This window comes from Plectropomus leopardus, chromosome 10 (assembly GCF_008729295.1).
Source record: "Plectropomus leopardus isolate mb chromosome 10, YSFRI_Pleo_2.0, whole genome shotgun sequence".
Lineage (NCBI taxonomy): Eukaryota > Metazoa > Chordata > Actinopteri > Perciformes > Serranidae > Plectropomus > Plectropomus leopardus.
In genome coordinates, this window is record NC_056472.1 from 10,872,792 (window position 1) to 10,889,907 (window position 17,116).

A 17,116-nucleotide genomic window follows, 5' to 3' on the forward strand; every position below is an offset into this window, starting at 1 on the left:
TTGATGAAGATGCGTTTGATGGTGTTGATTTGTCTCCTGGTTATGGGGATAGTGTAGTGTTGTTGTATTCCCGTAATGAGATCAGTCATAATCACAGGAGTGAGCCGCCAGATGGCTGGAAAGGGAGACAAAGATGTAGGCCAATATGCTCTAAACGATCTGCTCAAAACCACTGATGCTCTTGATGACGACAACATTGCGAGCGAGGAGGGGTCTGACAAAGGAAATGGAGCTGTGCTCTGTGTGATGTAGCTGGTCTATGCATGCGGAAAAAGAAATGTGCCACCAAAGTCTACCAGCCATGGACAATTACAGAAGGACACTTAAATTGGACACGCTAAGAAACAGCTATGCGTAGCTATGGCCAAAACTTGTATTTCGCTTAGGGGTGTACGCAAACCGCTGCCCATAAAAAGCAAAATAAATAAAGCGGTTTTGGGTTGGACACTCATTATGAAATCTTAATTATTCTGATGACAAGATGAGAGGAGTCAAATGGCGCCCTCCTCCACCAAATAACATGCCAAGTTACCAACAGACTTAAAGTAGGCAAAGTGCCTGAAGATCCAAAGACTGTATTTCTTAAACAACCACATGAACTCTCAGATTGCAAAGTACTGGTGTTTGTACAAAAAGGACAATTATACCTAAAACCCAGAAGACGAAAAGTCAATGGGTGAAAAAAGCTTTTCTACCAAGAATCACATCTTTGGAATAAACTGCGTCTTTTTTAAACAATCTTTAGCACATGGTCTCAAGAGTGTGGCAAAAGTGCATTTCCGGTGCGTCTAGCTTTTTGTTTCGCCAGTTAAATGGAACATAATCTGGGCAGAAACTCGAGGTGCAAGGGGCGAAAGGATTGCATTTAGCCCTTAATATAATCATAGGTGTGATTAAGGCAAAACATAATTCCAACCAATCGGAATGTCATGTCTGATTTATTTTAAGAGCCAGGTGCACACCCACCGGTGCACTGCTGTTTTTATTGACAAGGCAGTCGGTTTTCTGCTGACAGTAAGGCAGTATGAGCAGTAATGTCACTGCAGTAAATATCATTTAAGCCACAAAACTGAAAACTATAAACTACTAAAAGGAAACAGAACTGCTCCTTGTGCAGGAATACACACACCATTGCTCATAGTGGGAAGTTGGACAGCAGCTCTGCTCTGCTGTCTGCTATTTTAACATTTTAGAGAATGTATTTAATGTTTTCTTTATTAATAATGTCACATTTAACTTATTCCATTTCCACATCCCTATGTGTCACAAGGAGAGCGTATAGGTGGGTTGTGAACCCACCTATGTATGTTATATTTGCATTATGTCCTCTTAATAGCAAGAAAATACTGTGCCATTGACTTTAGACCAGGTTTTAAATGAGTCAACGGAGCAATCACTTTTGGCTGCCTCAAAATAGCAAACCAAAGACAATGGGCCTGATGGGCCATTTTAACACCCAGACACCCATGGGTGCACAGACTGGCGCAAGTACATTTGCTACTTACACATCGTGAGTGCTAGCTATGAAAATGACAACTGTGCTGAAACTAGCGATGACAGTTGCAATACGCTGTCTGTGGCTTTGTTCTGGGTGTAAGATGGAGCCCTTAGTTTTGCGTGTTAACATACATTTGGTAACTAGTATGAGTCACAAAGTACAGCTGAAGCTGATGGGAATCTCACCAGGTTTGTAGTTTTTGGTTATGAACCAAACTTTTAGACAATTGAGGTTCTGGTTGAATGATTATGCTAGATGACAAGTTAAGGGATCAGCAAAGTTATCACAAGTCATCCTGATGGTAACATGATTGCTGGTGTCAAATTTCATGGCAATTCATGCAATTGTTGCAGATACATTTCAAACAAAACCACAGGTGTCAACCTCACAAATCAGGAAAAGTCAAGAGGGTTCATCATCTGGGAACCATGTAAGCCTGTACACAGTTTCATTCATCAATCAAGTTAGAGATATTTACCAACTGTCAAAATGGGGTTGGGTATTTTTTTCATCTTGTGAGTCTGTGCCTCTGAAGCTGTTTGTAGTACTTTACCAGGTGTTTATATGTCGGGCTCTCTGTGGACAGACTTTGACACCAAGATGATGTCACAAATGTGCAGGGAGGCTGGATGTAAGGCAGTAGGAAGTAGGGAAGGAGCCATCAGCTCCACCACCTTACACCCCTGGCCCACTTTAATTTTAAGTCATGGATAGGAGTTGCGGTTGGTGTGATACCATTTCAAGATGGTCTTCAGTTTATTCAGCATTAACTGACCGACCAACTGACAGACCAACATTGCAATCCCTAAAGCCAGACAGCATTGCTAAAAAATACCCAACATAATCATTAAAAGGACCTGTGAGTTTGCAGTATCACAGATTAAGTGAAGAGGAAACAACTCAAATAAGCAGAGCTGGACTTTTAAAGAATGTGCCATTCCCAAATCCTAGACATCTCCTTGAAACCTCTGTAGTGATTTACTAAATTCAGTGGCAACTCCACTCATTGTTTGATATCCCAGACATTTCATCATTCATCTAAGAGGCTTCATCAGTTCTTTTGATTAAGAATGACTGCTGGGTGGACCCATGCATTTACACCTCTTTTCACATGTTTATGTTGGGATCATAAAGATAAGGAAGGTTATGTTGGTCCAGTGATGCAAAAACAACATACTGCATTAATTGTGGTACAATTCCAGCTTGTGGCTTCTGTCACATGGCCTTCTTTTCTGTCTTCCTGTTGTTCTCTACCTTAAAATTGATGTCCAATAAGGGATAAATTAAACACAATCCAAAAAATAATTTTGCGTTTCACATAATTTTTTTTTTCTGGAAAATACAGTGACATTCAGTTGGGGAAGACAAACATCACCTCTAAAGTGATGAAAAGTGTATAAAATTTCATCACTCTGCTGAGGAGAAGACAAGCATTTAATAATACAGTAATAAATGATAACAAACATTCATTTAAAAAAAAAGGTTATTCATTGTTCCTATTAAATATTCATAAAGCTGCATCTCTGCCACATACTGCATGATCCAACTTGTGGAAATAGATGAATCCTGATTAAAACTAGACACGCCATTGTCAAACAGCTCACCGAAACCTGCAAATATGTCCTGAGAGCTACTGAAATGACATGAATTGGACATGACAAGATCAGCCCACGTCTTTGCCACTGATCAGATGGCCGTGACACAAGTGTTTGATTTCAACGCTCTCTTAAACAAAAGTGACAGTCTTAAATAAATGGATTCGATGAGACAAAAGATTTAAACACTGTTTCCCTCGCAACCTGCGAGCATCCTGGGATTATCAGAGTGGGAATCTGACTGGAGGGCAAGATGAATCCTATCAGCTGCTTATATATTCTGGGCTCTGCCTTGGAGCCTGTATCAGTAATTACATTTTATCAGGATTTGAGAGTCAAGGAGCCGATGAAGATCACAGCAGGACTAGAACATTTCTCTCGCAAAGATTTCACCAAGTTTGAACTGTGAAATGTGCAAAAAAGGAAAGATTGCAGTGTTTTATTTGCACATGTTTCCACAATTTATTTGCATTTTTGTCCAGCTCTCCATGTACACACAATAGTAACACAAATAGCATGGTACTGTAAACAATGAGTGAACACACTTTTAGATCTTCTTGGATATAACCCAATGAAATCAGGTCGGGAGTGTTTGTTTTCTTTGTTTTATAATGGAAATGTGCCCAGATAACTTGTTAATTAGTTGATCCTGTTATCTAGAAATAATTAAAATCTCACCACTGGAGTTCACATTGACTTAACATTTACCATATGCCCTTTTGCTGGCCAAATATTAGAAACACCGCCTCAAAGAAACTACCCTAAAATGTTTTTGGCAACTTGTAAAAACAGAATCTTTGCAAGGCCACTCGGAGCACTTTCTGCCAAAATGGATCAAGCATGCCTACATACAAACAGCTGTTAAAATACAATCGTTACAACATGTAACAACCATATTTGCACAACCATTAAGATTATAGAGTTACGGGTAAAATACATTCAGAAGTTGGTCAGATAACACAAATCTTCAGTTTGTGGAGGCAGAAAAAAAACAGCTTCAAATCTAGTCAGTGTCAGAACCACCAAGTATTAGGAACGTAATTCTCCACTGGGTCGTATGAATATCGCACTGAAGGATCCATGTCCAAATGATAATAAATGGAAGTGCTTATGGTCCAATAAGATCTTTCCCTAGAAATCATGGATGTCTTGTAAACTCAGTGGAAATACTTTCAGGGCTGAATGAAAAAAAAAAAGGTAATCACTTTTGTGCGTGAGCTAGAGAATCTAGAAATCAGAGATAACCCACTTAATTAATACGTGCTCACAAATATTTGGTATTTGCTGTCTTTCATGTTTGGAGCCCCGTCTTTGTGATGCAAAATAGAAAAAAAAAAAACGGAAAAAAGGGACACAATGCTGTCAAAAACCAGTTTCTCACTTTGTTCCAAGTAAGCTGACTTTGTTCTTGGCTGTAATAGTAAGAAATAAATGGTGTGAAAAGAAAATCAAGTATGACATCCTTTTGAATATATGCTCTAAAAACATACCACATGTGATCCAGTGGATAATTCATCATTTCTATTCTTGTATCTGTTTTGCTGATCAGTGCTTTTTGTTTTGCATTTAATGAAAGTGTGTATGAGGTACGAGCTTTATCATGCTGGTATTTGATAATTTGCATTAAAGGTATGGGTTTTTTTTTCCTGCTAATTCTTGACTGCATTTGGCAAAGCAGTCTGCCGTGTTTTGGAACCAAATTCAACGGTTTTGAGGTTTGCCTCTTAATTTAGTCCTCAGTGGTCGAGATGTTTCTGAGGATCAGGGAAGAGGAATTACTGCATCCTTGTATCGTTAAACTCAAGGCAAGCCTACTTTTGGTTTCCACATATACACAACATATGGCATCATCAACAAAACACAATCTGACAGCAACAACTTGCAGTACAATTAAAACACTAGAAAAGTCATTTGAAAGGAAACAAAAAAACAAAAAGTGAATCAGCACTAATGTAGTGCATAGAGCATCTTGCTTATTCTCAGAAAAATTCAAAAAAAGGCTGTTTGTTTACCCAAAAGGCGTGTGACATTTTCTTTTACAAAGATCCAGCACTGATGAGACAAAGTCAAATGCCAAATGTTCTGTTGTTCCGTCTTTGAATGTCATAAGCGACTGCTGACTCGAGATGTTTTGTCTCCCTCACAACACAAATACGAGACAAATAATCAGGTAGTCCTTCTGATTCTTGACACACACAAAAATTGACACCTGTGGATCCAGGTTGTCTTTGCCTTTTAGGGAGTCCTCATGACTTAATGTTTGCAAAACAGTGCTTCAACTGTGTGTTCACATTGCAAGCAGTTAAAAAAGAAACTAGAGGTCCATTTATTTCCTAGAGACATTCCGTCTCATTTCAGCTATGTTCGGCTTTGGCTCCTCCCCTTCTTTGAGGAGGAAAGTTTTGGGCTATATTGCCCTTCAGCAGCAAATCTTGTGCGATCTTCGCCATTGGTCCTCTGCATTTTTGCAATACAGTCGCCACAACAGCAAATAGTCACCCCAGCTTAAACTGGCCAGTCAACAACAATCTGCAGTCAGGAGTCTGTCTGAGGCGGAGCATGTCTTTGTGAGGTATAGCAGCCTGGTTACATATCCATGTCGCCGTCGTAAGCCAGAGTCAAGGGCTTCTGCGGCGGAGGAGATGTCTTCGTGGTTTTGGATGGCTTACTGAAATAAATAGACAAGAAAGAAAAGCTGACAGTGTATCTGACATAGCAGCAGGGCAGCCCAACTTGATTTCAGTCTTTTTACAAAGAATCCCATTATCTGATAGCAGCTGCACGCATCAGACAAAATACTGTGAGGGGTATAACTCATACTTGACAGGATTCTTTTTTCAAGGAAAGCAGATGGTTTAGAATTTGCCTTAGTTCTCAGTGCTCAGTGTGTTGTGTGTGGCCTACAATTGATTCTGTTCTTGAAATTTTGCATGGTGAGGAAAAAGCAATATACTACGTACCAGACCAGGAATGATAATGCAATAATGAAGAGTATTAAGATGAATCCAACAGCAGTCACGGCGTAAACCCACAGCTTTACTCTTCCATCTGTGCAATCAAAAAGCAGCAGTTTTAATACCAAGTTTGAAATATATTTACATCTTTTGTGTTGAGATCTTTAGAACTTTATTTCTCACATTTCAGAACAAAGAGGAAGGTTTATTCTCTTTTTAAACATATTGCAGAGGAGAATGACTTGACATTTTTGTGGTCCATTGAACTTTTTTTACACCATATAATGATGAGCCCAAGTAAAGACTTTGACCTAGAATGGATTCCACCCGCGGCCCAGTGATCCTAGATCTACAAAGGCAGGTTCAAAGGCAGCAATGATCTCAGGCACACTGGTATAGCTGGAAGAGGATTTCCATTTCAGTACCTGGGCCAACAGGTCGTAAGGTCCACTCGTTGAAGAGGTCTTGGGCCTGAGACGGCCCAGGTTTTAATCTTCCAGAGTTGGTTTTCACATCAGCTTTCTTGTTGTTGTCCACCCCCGGGGTTCTGTTGCAGTAGTCCAAGAAGCCGTGCGTGGTCATCACTTCAGTGTAACCCTTCTCACACCCACACACTCCACTCTGCATTGAGGGGGGGTGAGAGAACATCATTTACAGCCAACACAATTGCTGCAAAACACTGCTGACAAAATGCTTTGCCATGTAGAGACACTACTCTGCTTTACTCGCTCAAAATGCTCGCTGCGATTAGCACAGGCTGATTTCTCCCAAACCTGACATTACACTGTGCTCCTCAGGGGGTAGATTACAGGTTTCCAGATTTGAAGACTGATAAAAATGAGCCTGAGCCAGGCCAAAGAAAGGCACACAAGAACTAAAAGCACTGAACCACATCACAGCATTAACTTTTAATAATAATAACAATTTTTAATAATAACTAATATACAGCAGTACTCTGTGCAATTATTCAACTGAGCAATATTCTTAGGAAACTTTATTTATTTTGAACACCACCCTTGAATGCATCTAACATATAAAACCCCTCTGGTATATATTGTTTATATTTCTTATAATACTATATATATATTGTACTGTGCACTGTAGCATATTGCACATAGCCTTTTATTTTTCTAAATCTTCACAAACTAGTTTGTACATTATCATGTAGCATAGGGCACAGACATGTATTTTTTGTTAAGTATATTCTTTTACACACTTTACATACTCAGCGTATTACACATATTTTACATATTTAAATTTTTACATACTGGTGTAAATGTGCACATGTTTATATTTTTACTGATGTACATTTTTATTTTAGATTTTATTTATATCTGTATTTCATTTTATAGTTTTATGCATTCCTTATCTTAATACATTTGATTTTCATTGGGCTCTGATTTTTTAAGGCCTTTCATCTGCATTCGGCATCTGTGTCAAACATGTCACATGCTTCTTAAGCACATCAGTGCTACAGTTTTGCATTTTTAAGTGCAGTTACGTGGACGGTACTCTGAGGGGCAGTAAAACTTCAAGCTTAGGCTATTCTTTGTCATTTTTCAGGGCTTGTGCTTGTGTGCAGTTTTTGCCCCCATCAGTGTGTAGTCCCTTACTGACACTGAGCCCACATTCATTGGTTTTAATGTGATTATCCTTTAAATGCCTGTTCCTGACAATTAGAAATGTCATCTGTCACCATCCATTTCACTCTTCACCTGGATCGTGGCAGCAACAAGAAGCAGCAAAAAGCAGAGTGAGAATTAAAGAGATCACAGCTGCCTGATCAAAGTACGATGATCTTACCGGCGTGCAGTGTGAGAAGGGTTTAGTGCACGGAGGATGGCAGTGTCTGACCGTCGTCGGCTTTTTCTGCGGGAAACACCCCCCTGGAGGAAGACAACAGGTGCTTATTTCTGTTCCTTCAGCCATTGATCACTGAATGAATGTACTGTCACACCTGATTAATGGGCTCAGTTACCTATCAGAGTCCCTGATCAATCTGTGAACATTTTAATTCCAACATGGAAAATTGCATGTCAAAATATCAAAGAATAATGCCTTGGGTTTGAGCCTTCTCTACAGAGGGAGGTTATTCCTTCTGGGCTCATATTTGCCAGAAACACTTCCTTACAGCGATAAGATCACATTCCCCCACTATTTACAGCACATCAAGCTCGCCTAAAGCTTTTGTTCCCACAGCACTATTACCTTTGTTCTGTTTCTCCACGCCCGCTTTTCTTCCCACAAATACAAATGCATGATTATATTTATATGGATTGTAAGCCTCCCAGCTCAGAGTCTGGCTTATTGATTACTTATGTTAAGAGGGAAAGGAGAAATCAATGCAGGCTGCACTGAGTATGGGCAGATCAAATAATGTGTTAAATTCAACTAGAACACTATACTAAAATTATTCTTTGTGTGTGTGTGCGTGTGTGTGCATGTGAGTGTGTACGAGACAGAGAGCTCACACTGCAGGGTGTCACGCACAATTTTGAAATGAGGCCATCCTATTTTCTTGCAGGGGGTAAAGTAACTGATTTGTAGGGTATAACCCGTATAAAGTATAACGACATTGTAAACTGAAATTATGCAAATCCATTTTTGTATCCACCCTTCTCGCTTGTTTCAAAATGTTTCAATTATCCCCTGAACCAACAAGGAAATCTAAATGTATTCCTAAACCACCTGCTACAACCATCCCTGCCAAAATTACCGGCATGACAGCTTTCTCAGATGAATGAGAAAAGATTCACTTACTGTCATGGCAACGCTTACAAATTCCCTTTTTGAGCAATCAAACAATCTGATATTGTAGCACATATCCATGTGATCCACACTGAATTGAAAAATGAGACCCCGTGCAGCTTTCTGCTGTTCACACTGATTCGGTTCAGTGAGGGGGAACAAAAACAGAACTGGGACACTTTCAGCTGCAGTGTGCATTAAGCCAGATATACATAGATTTTCATATTTCTGCAATAATATGTGTGTGTTCCTACATGTGCTTTTGCGCGTTGCCCCTGGGGTGGCTGCAAGACATGGCAACTAATCACCTGTGACATTGACACCATCTGAGCGCTGACACCACACCGCTCGCTCATTGTTGCTCCATCCTCCTGTCCTCCACTGGTAACTGTGGCATTTCCCCCCTGTAGCAATGGCAGAGAGGCAGAGACGATGCTCATTAGCAGTTTGTGCTGGCCATCAAGCCCTGTCGTCAGGCTCCCTTGGACATTAAACACCACTTCTTTTTCAGCTATAAGGTAAGACATAATATGTTTGTAGTGAAGGAAAAAGGGCATCATTTTCTCTGAAGCAGTGTCTTTGGAGGAATGAGATGGTGTGAATTGGTTGGAAATGTATGAAAGTCTCTTATTTTTTTTAGAAAAGAAGCACTCTTATTTTCCTGAGGGGAGCTGTGGGGAAAGACTGAAGAGACGAACCGTCAAAGACACTTGAGCCCGAATTTATGCGTTAAAGAAAGTCTCACCACACATGTAGTGATAAATCTCACGGCAAGATTACGAACTGAAGAAACACCACAGGAAGGACCTTTTAAAGCAGTACGTAGATTAAAGCTACATTTAGCTACATGGGTGGGTAGTGTAATGATGAATCCCAAGTACCTGACAGTACATTATACATGCCACTTTAAAAAGCAATTATTAAAGAGAGAAAAGAGAGCTGGCAAGAGCCGAAATACTCGGTGGCTGATTAGATACATGAATGTATGTAAATGCAGCAATCAAAGAATTACAGGATTATTTGATGAAATAATGGAAACAACGGCAAGAAGTTGATGATGATATACAAAAATAAGATTTAGACAGACAGTTAAAAATTACTACTGCAGTAGAGATTCAAAAACAATGAATACAGGATTCCCTTGTGTAATACACACAGTCGCACTTTCATCAAAATTGGATAAGTATTGGAGCAGCCGTGTCCTTTCTATGTTCAAACACTAACACTTTAATAATAGCCTTTTTATCAATTTTGTCATTTTTGACCTGTGACACAGCTTCAATGATGACTTTGCTATTAAAACCACTGCCATTTACAGCAGAGACAGCCATTTAGAAAGCACTTTTTAAATTACCTTTTAACCTTTTACCTCCGTACAGAGAGGTTGAGAGTTATTGAAATCCAAAAGCTGCCTCTAATCCATAATATCTGTTATGAGCTGTGGCACTGTGTGGGCTGACGAGTTCTCTGTCACGGTTCAAATACTTCACTTGTGAATTCCCAAGGCCACACTGCCCCAATACACACTGATAAACATTGGATTGTGTTTTCAAGGTCAAAGGGATGAAAAAGAAATCTTTCTGTGGCTCTCCTGAGTTGGTCTGAAGTGTATTGAACGTTTAAGACGATTTCCACTTCATTGATCCATCTTCAGGACCAGAAGCCTTTGTTCTTGAATATCCAAGCTTAAGCAATACGTGGGACAAGGTTTTTTAAAACACGCACTAACTTGGCCTGATATGAGAGTCAATCTGCCCCACCTGACTCGCATTATTTACACCCAAATTTGCCCCCTAAGCCAGAGATTAAAATTTCTGGTTATTACCATTGCTAATATCAACTTACTTTCTGTAAGTTGTATTGTATGTCATTTCCAGTAAAAACCACAATATAAAAGGCGTGTTTTCTCTTTATAAAGTATGATGTAGGAAGAACGCATGTACTCAGTACATGCTGTTTTCAAGATTTAAATATGTCAGACTTGATGTTCAAAACCCTCAAAATGGAAACCCTGAGCACAGCAGCACTGATGACAAAGCTGCTTGCTGTGCTTGTTTGACAGAGACAGAGAAAGAGAGACAGAGTGAGGGACTGACAAAGAGAGAAACATAAAGAGACACTGTAAGGGGAAGAGAGGGTGGACTTTTTTTTTTTACAATGTTTCTGTAAGATATTATTAACTTAGAGCACTGTTTTGTCACTTGATCCATTTCTAACAAGCTTACTCGAACCGCTCGACTCACGCATCAACCCGTGTCAACCCACGCATCACCACCAAGCATTGTCCCTAGATTGTTTGTCCATTTATAAAGAGAATAAAGGTCAACTTGACACCAGTTAAAACCAAGCTGCAGCCTCCAAGGCTGAAAAAATTAAGCCAATGCCCACGTGCCAAAAACTGCAGGTCCTTGAATGGCCACTTTAGGCTGGCTCCAAAAATGAAATCCTCCCATAGACCCCCATTTTAAATTCCCAATTTTACAACTGAATTTTTAACTTGAGCCTTTAAAATAGCACTCTACAAACCACTTGGTGACATCAGGGTAGCTATACGCCTATTTTTTTTTTTTTACAGTCTATGGTTCAAACCTAGTTTTTGCTGACCTCCAGTTTGTTTGGGGTCTTGGCTGCAGTGACATAAAGGGTTAGTCCAGTACACCCTGACACCACAGCTGGTATAAATGCCTTAAGGCATTCAATCCTAAGAGGTCTGTGCAACAATGCTTTTCATCTCATTAACAGATAGATTTCTAGGGTCTACTTAGGGTCAGCAAAGTAACATGTTAGCAAACAATTTTCTTATTTGCATCACAAGCATGAACAAAGCAGCATTCATTTGTTTCTGTCCAAAATTCACTCTCCATTTAGCTGTTTTTGGACTCTACCAACTCCTGAGGGAAATATTTGGCTCTCAGCAGCGAGTCATTAGCTGTGTATGTCTGCTGTTTGGTGCTGAGCAGGTAGCGCACTGTGAGTTTATCAGAGCTTTTTCACTGAAAGCAATTGCAGGAACACAGAAACAATGAGTTAAAAGATGCTATAAACCTCCCGAGAGTGGAGGAGAACTGCAGAGTCGGGGGATAATTCAGCTCTTTTCAGATACAAGTAGTCATGTGATCCATTGTTGACGTATTAATATAGTTTCTTTAAGGAATTTCAAAGGTATTTTAAGGAATTTTGATTTAGGTGATTTAAAAAGAAAGAAAAGAAAACATGCATTCTGAACCTGTTTTTCTTCAATAAATAAATAAATTAAATTAAAATAGAGAGAAAAATAAATGAATGCCAGAAAAATTTAAGTGTCTTATAAAATTCGCCAATTTTTTTAAAAGAAAAAACACAAAAAATAAATAAATAAAAAACATGCCCTCCAGATCCAATACAAAACTACGGTAAAATACAAAATATAGTTATACATAAATATTAGGTTACTTCATCAGCTATAGAATATGAATTCACCATTATGATACATCAATGTAATTTAATTGATTACATGCAACAAATTTCCATGATTTTTTCCAAAACTTTCAATGACTTTTACTAGCTTCAAGACTTTTCCAGGCCTGGAAAATGAGATTGCTAGATTCGGTCACTTTTCCAATAAGATTTCCTCAGTACCTTTACAGGGCTGGGTCTCAAAGACTTGATGTGGGCAGCTGGCCTGGTTCTCCATGACCTGGATGATCACAGCTCTGGAGCGAGCTTGGCGACCGGTCGTCTCAAAACTCCGCCCCTCCAGGCAGGTCAGCTGGCAAGAGCTCCAAGACGACCACACAGTCAGATGACAGTCTCCTGAGGGCATAGAGACGCGAGAGAAAACATCACTGATAGGCACAACTTAATCAATAACACTAAGAGATTTTCTTTTCAGATACTTGAGGGTGGTTTATATGCAGCTTGCCAACACTATTTCAGGGAACAATTTATTGGCTCCCCTGCTAGCTCCAGGAACATTTAAAAGAGATCGGAAACAACTTCAGCACACATCGGCGGCTGATAATGTACTAAATGCACAAAAACAAATTACTCAGACAGCCCAGTGGGTATTCAGAAGTAATAGACCAACCAGAGTTATAAATTATACAATACGAGCTATAACTCTGAGCACAACTGTAAAAGCAACGCCCAGTACTGAAACATGTCTCCAAGGAGAAGGAAAAACGTATTTGTTTTGGGAAATGTTTTGAGTGGATAAATGCCGGTTGATGTATTGTGAGGGTCTACAAATAGCACGTCAACACTCGTTTTCTTGAAGGTCAAGCATTAATATCCCATGTAATCCCTGATAGGGTCAGTTTGTAGTATTAATATCGCCCGCTGCCACAGCCCCTCAGCCAGAAGAACCCTCTGATTCTCTGCCCTGAATGCCCATTAGTGACTGTCTGTGGACTGACACGAATCATTATCGTTCATCCTTATACCGATCCACTCGATCAGTCCTTCCCTCATGCTGCGAAGCCTGTGGAAACACACTGTGGGTAAAGCCACAGGATGCAGCAATACACACACACACGAGTTCTGTGCATCACATACGTGTTGACAACCCTTCCCCCCGGCCCCCACATTGCGCCCGCCACCTTCACACCAACACACACATGGACACCAATACACACACATCTGCTCCGGCCATCAAACACTTCTGATCCTGAGCCAAGGCTCACAGCAAAGGCGGGCTGAGTGATGAATCAAGGCAAGGATCAGAGGAGAGAGAGAGACAGATGAGCAAAAGCAAGCACTGCAAGATGGTGTCTCTTCATAGCAAAAGCTAACAAGAGCCTCACATGGCCAGATCCATGACAGAGGGGATCAGAGTTCTCTTTTTTTATCAGATGATAATGATTCTGTTTCTCTTTTAAAATGACAAAAAACAATCTGATACATTGTGTTGCTTTGGCTTACATTGAAACTAAGTTTGCCTGAGGATAATGGAGCTTTGTTATAGATTTTCAGTGTGAAACCTGATAGTGACGAGTGAAGCAGGTCAATGCGGTCAGCTGGCCATCGGCTCCCTTGATAACAGCACATGTTACATACATCCACACTGTGGCTTAAAAATAGATAAAAGAAAAAAAAAGCACCTGCTGGCAACATTGAATGACAGTTGACTATGATCTGCTGGCTTCCTGTTGCTGTGGTGATTTAAATTATGATCAAATTGATGTTGATGGATACAATTTAAAATCATGGTGATGCTTCATGCTATAGCTCCTGTATGTATTTGCCACAATAGTCAGTTAAATGCAAAGTGTAAGGGTTAAATTTCAATGTTTTCCTAAATATCAAAATTTCTAAAATGCTGCATTTGTTTTTGTCAGTACAATCTCTTTTTTTTTTAAATTCATGACATCGTGATCATCATTGTTGTTAAATGCTACATTAAATGTTATCTGTCATACACATGCTGAAATAATATAATATGAAGTATTTTTTTACCGTCTAAAGCCATGCTCAATGAAACCTTTGAATTTATTTTATGTTAAAAGTAGTGATGGTAAGAAAATAAATGGAAATTTTTTAATGAAATGAAAATAAAATTTAAAAAACATTTTTGAAGTACTGTAATAGTAAGCATCTAGAATAAATACTTGGTACACTGACATAATACATACTTTATAACAGTAAATGATCTGTAATTTTTATATATTTTTTTCTTTCTGTTTTAACATTGCCATCAATTCCACCCTAACCGTTTGGTAGATGGCAATATTTAAAAACTATGGGGTCTGTTACAAAACAAAACAAAAAAAAGATTGATTTTTGTTATTATAGCCCCAGGGAAAAAAAGCTGCAAAGAAAAAAAAATCCACTGCTTTTTCCTTAGTGAGTTACTTTAAAGGGTTAATGTTCTGGTGGAAGAGCTCCATCAGGAATTAATTTAGCATTGCTTTGTTCACTGTCTACTTGAACAACGAAGGAGACTAAAACAACAGGGATATAAAGTTTCACTAAAGTTTTCACTATCAAGTCTTCTCCCCTGTTAAGGTACAGCAGACAGGCACTCTGCCAGCACTGCTGCACTTTTATCATTATCCATCACAGAAAGCAGTGTGCATGTAGTTTGATGTGCACAGCAAACTGCCAACAGTTTATGCAGTAACACTGTTGAAACTGCAAGAGAAACAAGTTGATCTGACACATGTCGCCAGCAGTGGCTGCAGCTGCACAGTGGGCCAGCTCGCACTGCTGGATAGATTTAAGCACTTAAGCACATGAGCATGCAGGTCCATTATGTGCCATTTCTGTGTTATTAGCACCTGATTTGCTGACTAATTACTGACCCGATCTTAAATCATGCGGTTTAATGGTGTAATTTGTTTAGGATCAAAACGCCGTGATGCACCTGTGACAAACCATGTCCTCATTTGGTGGCAACAATGAAACATGTTATACAAGTTATACAGTTTGAGAAACAACTGTAAAGCTGAACAAAGTCATAGCATAAGGTGCAAATACAGTGTCAATGGCAGGGAAAAATATAATAATTATATGGCTATTATAGTGATGTTACAAATTACATAAAGTCACAAAGCACCAGAAGTGGGACCAGGTAATTTTTTTGCATGTCACAAGTAAGTCTCAGGTCTTTGCAATCAAGTCTCAAGTCAAGTCCCCGTTTAAGACAGGCAAGTCCCGAATTAAGTCCCATATTAAGTCAAGAAAAATTAGATAGGAAAGTCCTGAGTAAACAGGCATGTCCCCAGTGTAGTTCAATGTTAAGACATGCAAGTCCCAAGCCCTAAACCTTGAGTTTCTTGTTTTAAATAGTCATAATGCCATGCCATTTTCGCAGCAGGGTAATAATATATGAATTCACAAAAATCACAAATGCTTTTTCATATTCGTATTTATTTTGTTAAACAAGTTTGTTAAAACTAGTGTGACTTACTCATAAAAATGAGTCATTGGTGTTTAAGTCCAATTAAAGTTGCAGGTCTTTTTTGACAATGGCAACTCAGTAGTCATGAAAATTGTGACTCGAGTCAAAGTCATGAGACTTAAGTCCTCTGCAAAGTTGTGTATGTTGAGCTCGCTCACAGTTATGTTTTAAGAGACAATAAGTATATCACAGAATATTATAAAGGGCTTAATGCTAAGTTAGGTGTTACATTTTAAGGATTTTAAATAATTCTTAGTGTTTACCACCAGTACACTGCCTTTATTTCTGATGCAGTTTTGTTAAATAAACCCAGACCACATCTCCAGCTTCAATGAAAAAAACATGTAATGAGGACAATCAACAGCCAGTTTCAGCTTGTTATTATTAGCTAACTGAATAACCACTTAAAACATATATTTATTTTATGGCATATGATGCAAATTTCCTTATTTTTTAAGATGACAGGCCAGTTGTTTTTTTCTATCCAGGAACTCAAAGCAAACATGATTTGCTTACATGATTTACTTTTCTCCAGTCTGCTGGATCTTAGCAGTGGACCGTCACCTAACAGGTCTCAAATAAAGTTTTGCTAAACTGTGATGAGGTTCACAACATGAGTAGCTCATTTGGCTGGTAGAGAGACAACACATGCAGCTCATCATTTCCAAGCAGCCCAAACTTGTAAGTCTAGTATCTCTGGGTGCCAACGCTGCTTTTACTGCCAGCCCACACTGCCATGCCTGCTCTCAGTGCCACATGATTTGCTGCCATCACCTTGTAAAATCATCATTCTAAATTAAATATTCATCAGTATAATGCAAATGAGAATTACCGTAAGATTGAATAAACCTAATTTTGTTTTACTATCCAAAAGCTGTTTTTACTTAAAACTAGTTTAATTCAGTTGTGGCATTATTGCTGTTGGAAAATCATTGCTTTCGCACTGGCACACACGCTCTCTGCTTGCAGACTTCTCACAGCTGTTAATCATTAATTGTTTCAGTTAGCACAGGGTGATTTTTCACTCCTTATGTATTTCTGGGTTGTTACATAATGAAGTGTAAGAAATCAATAGCGCTGTCAAGTAATTGATCGTAATTTCTGTCTCTCTTTTAGTTACTCAATATTGACTTTTGTGGCATTGATGTTCTTTGGTACAGTAATAACAAAAAAATGTGAACTTTCTTCAGGCCAAGTGGACATTGTGTCTTTTTCCCCTAAATTGTTATTGAACTTGTTCGACCAGCTAATGTAGAGCTAAAAGGGTCATTAGTTAACCTATGACTTTTATGGATTTTGTAATCATTATTTAGCAGAGGAAAATGTCAACCAATTGGGAGAGGGGACAGTGTATTGGCAGATTCCAGCAAATGAGTTTGCGTTCTAAAACAAGACCATTGATTATGAAGCAAGTAACCCAGGCCAAATACTTATTGGCAAATAT

The 17,116-nt window shown here is 39.0% G+C and overlaps 1 protein-coding gene across 1 annotated transcript in view; it reads right to left on the minus strand.

The window, feature by feature from the left end:
• Nucleotides 1-5,464: 5,464 nt before the first annotated feature.
• The window catches only part of thsd7ba (thrombospondin, type I, domain containing 7Ba), a 176,742-nt gene continuing 165,090 nt past the window's right edge, over nucleotides 5,465-17,116 (minus strand). Inside the window, exons 23-28 of the mRNA XM_042494871.1 lie at nucleotides 12,414-12,587; nucleotides 9,104-9,199; nucleotides 7,851-7,933; nucleotides 6,473-6,668; nucleotides 6,054-6,141; nucleotides 5,465-5,761 (exon numbers count right to left, since the gene is read on the minus strand). Of these exons, the coding sequence (XP_042350805.1) occupies nucleotides 5,680-5,761; nucleotides 6,054-6,141; nucleotides 6,473-6,668; nucleotides 7,851-7,933; nucleotides 9,104-9,199; nucleotides 12,414-12,587 (719 nt within the window). The 3' untranslated portion in view covers nucleotides 5,465-5,679. The remainder of the gene's footprint in view (nucleotides 5,762-6,053; nucleotides 6,142-6,472; nucleotides 6,669-7,850; nucleotides 7,934-9,103; nucleotides 9,200-12,413; nucleotides 12,588-17,116) is intronic.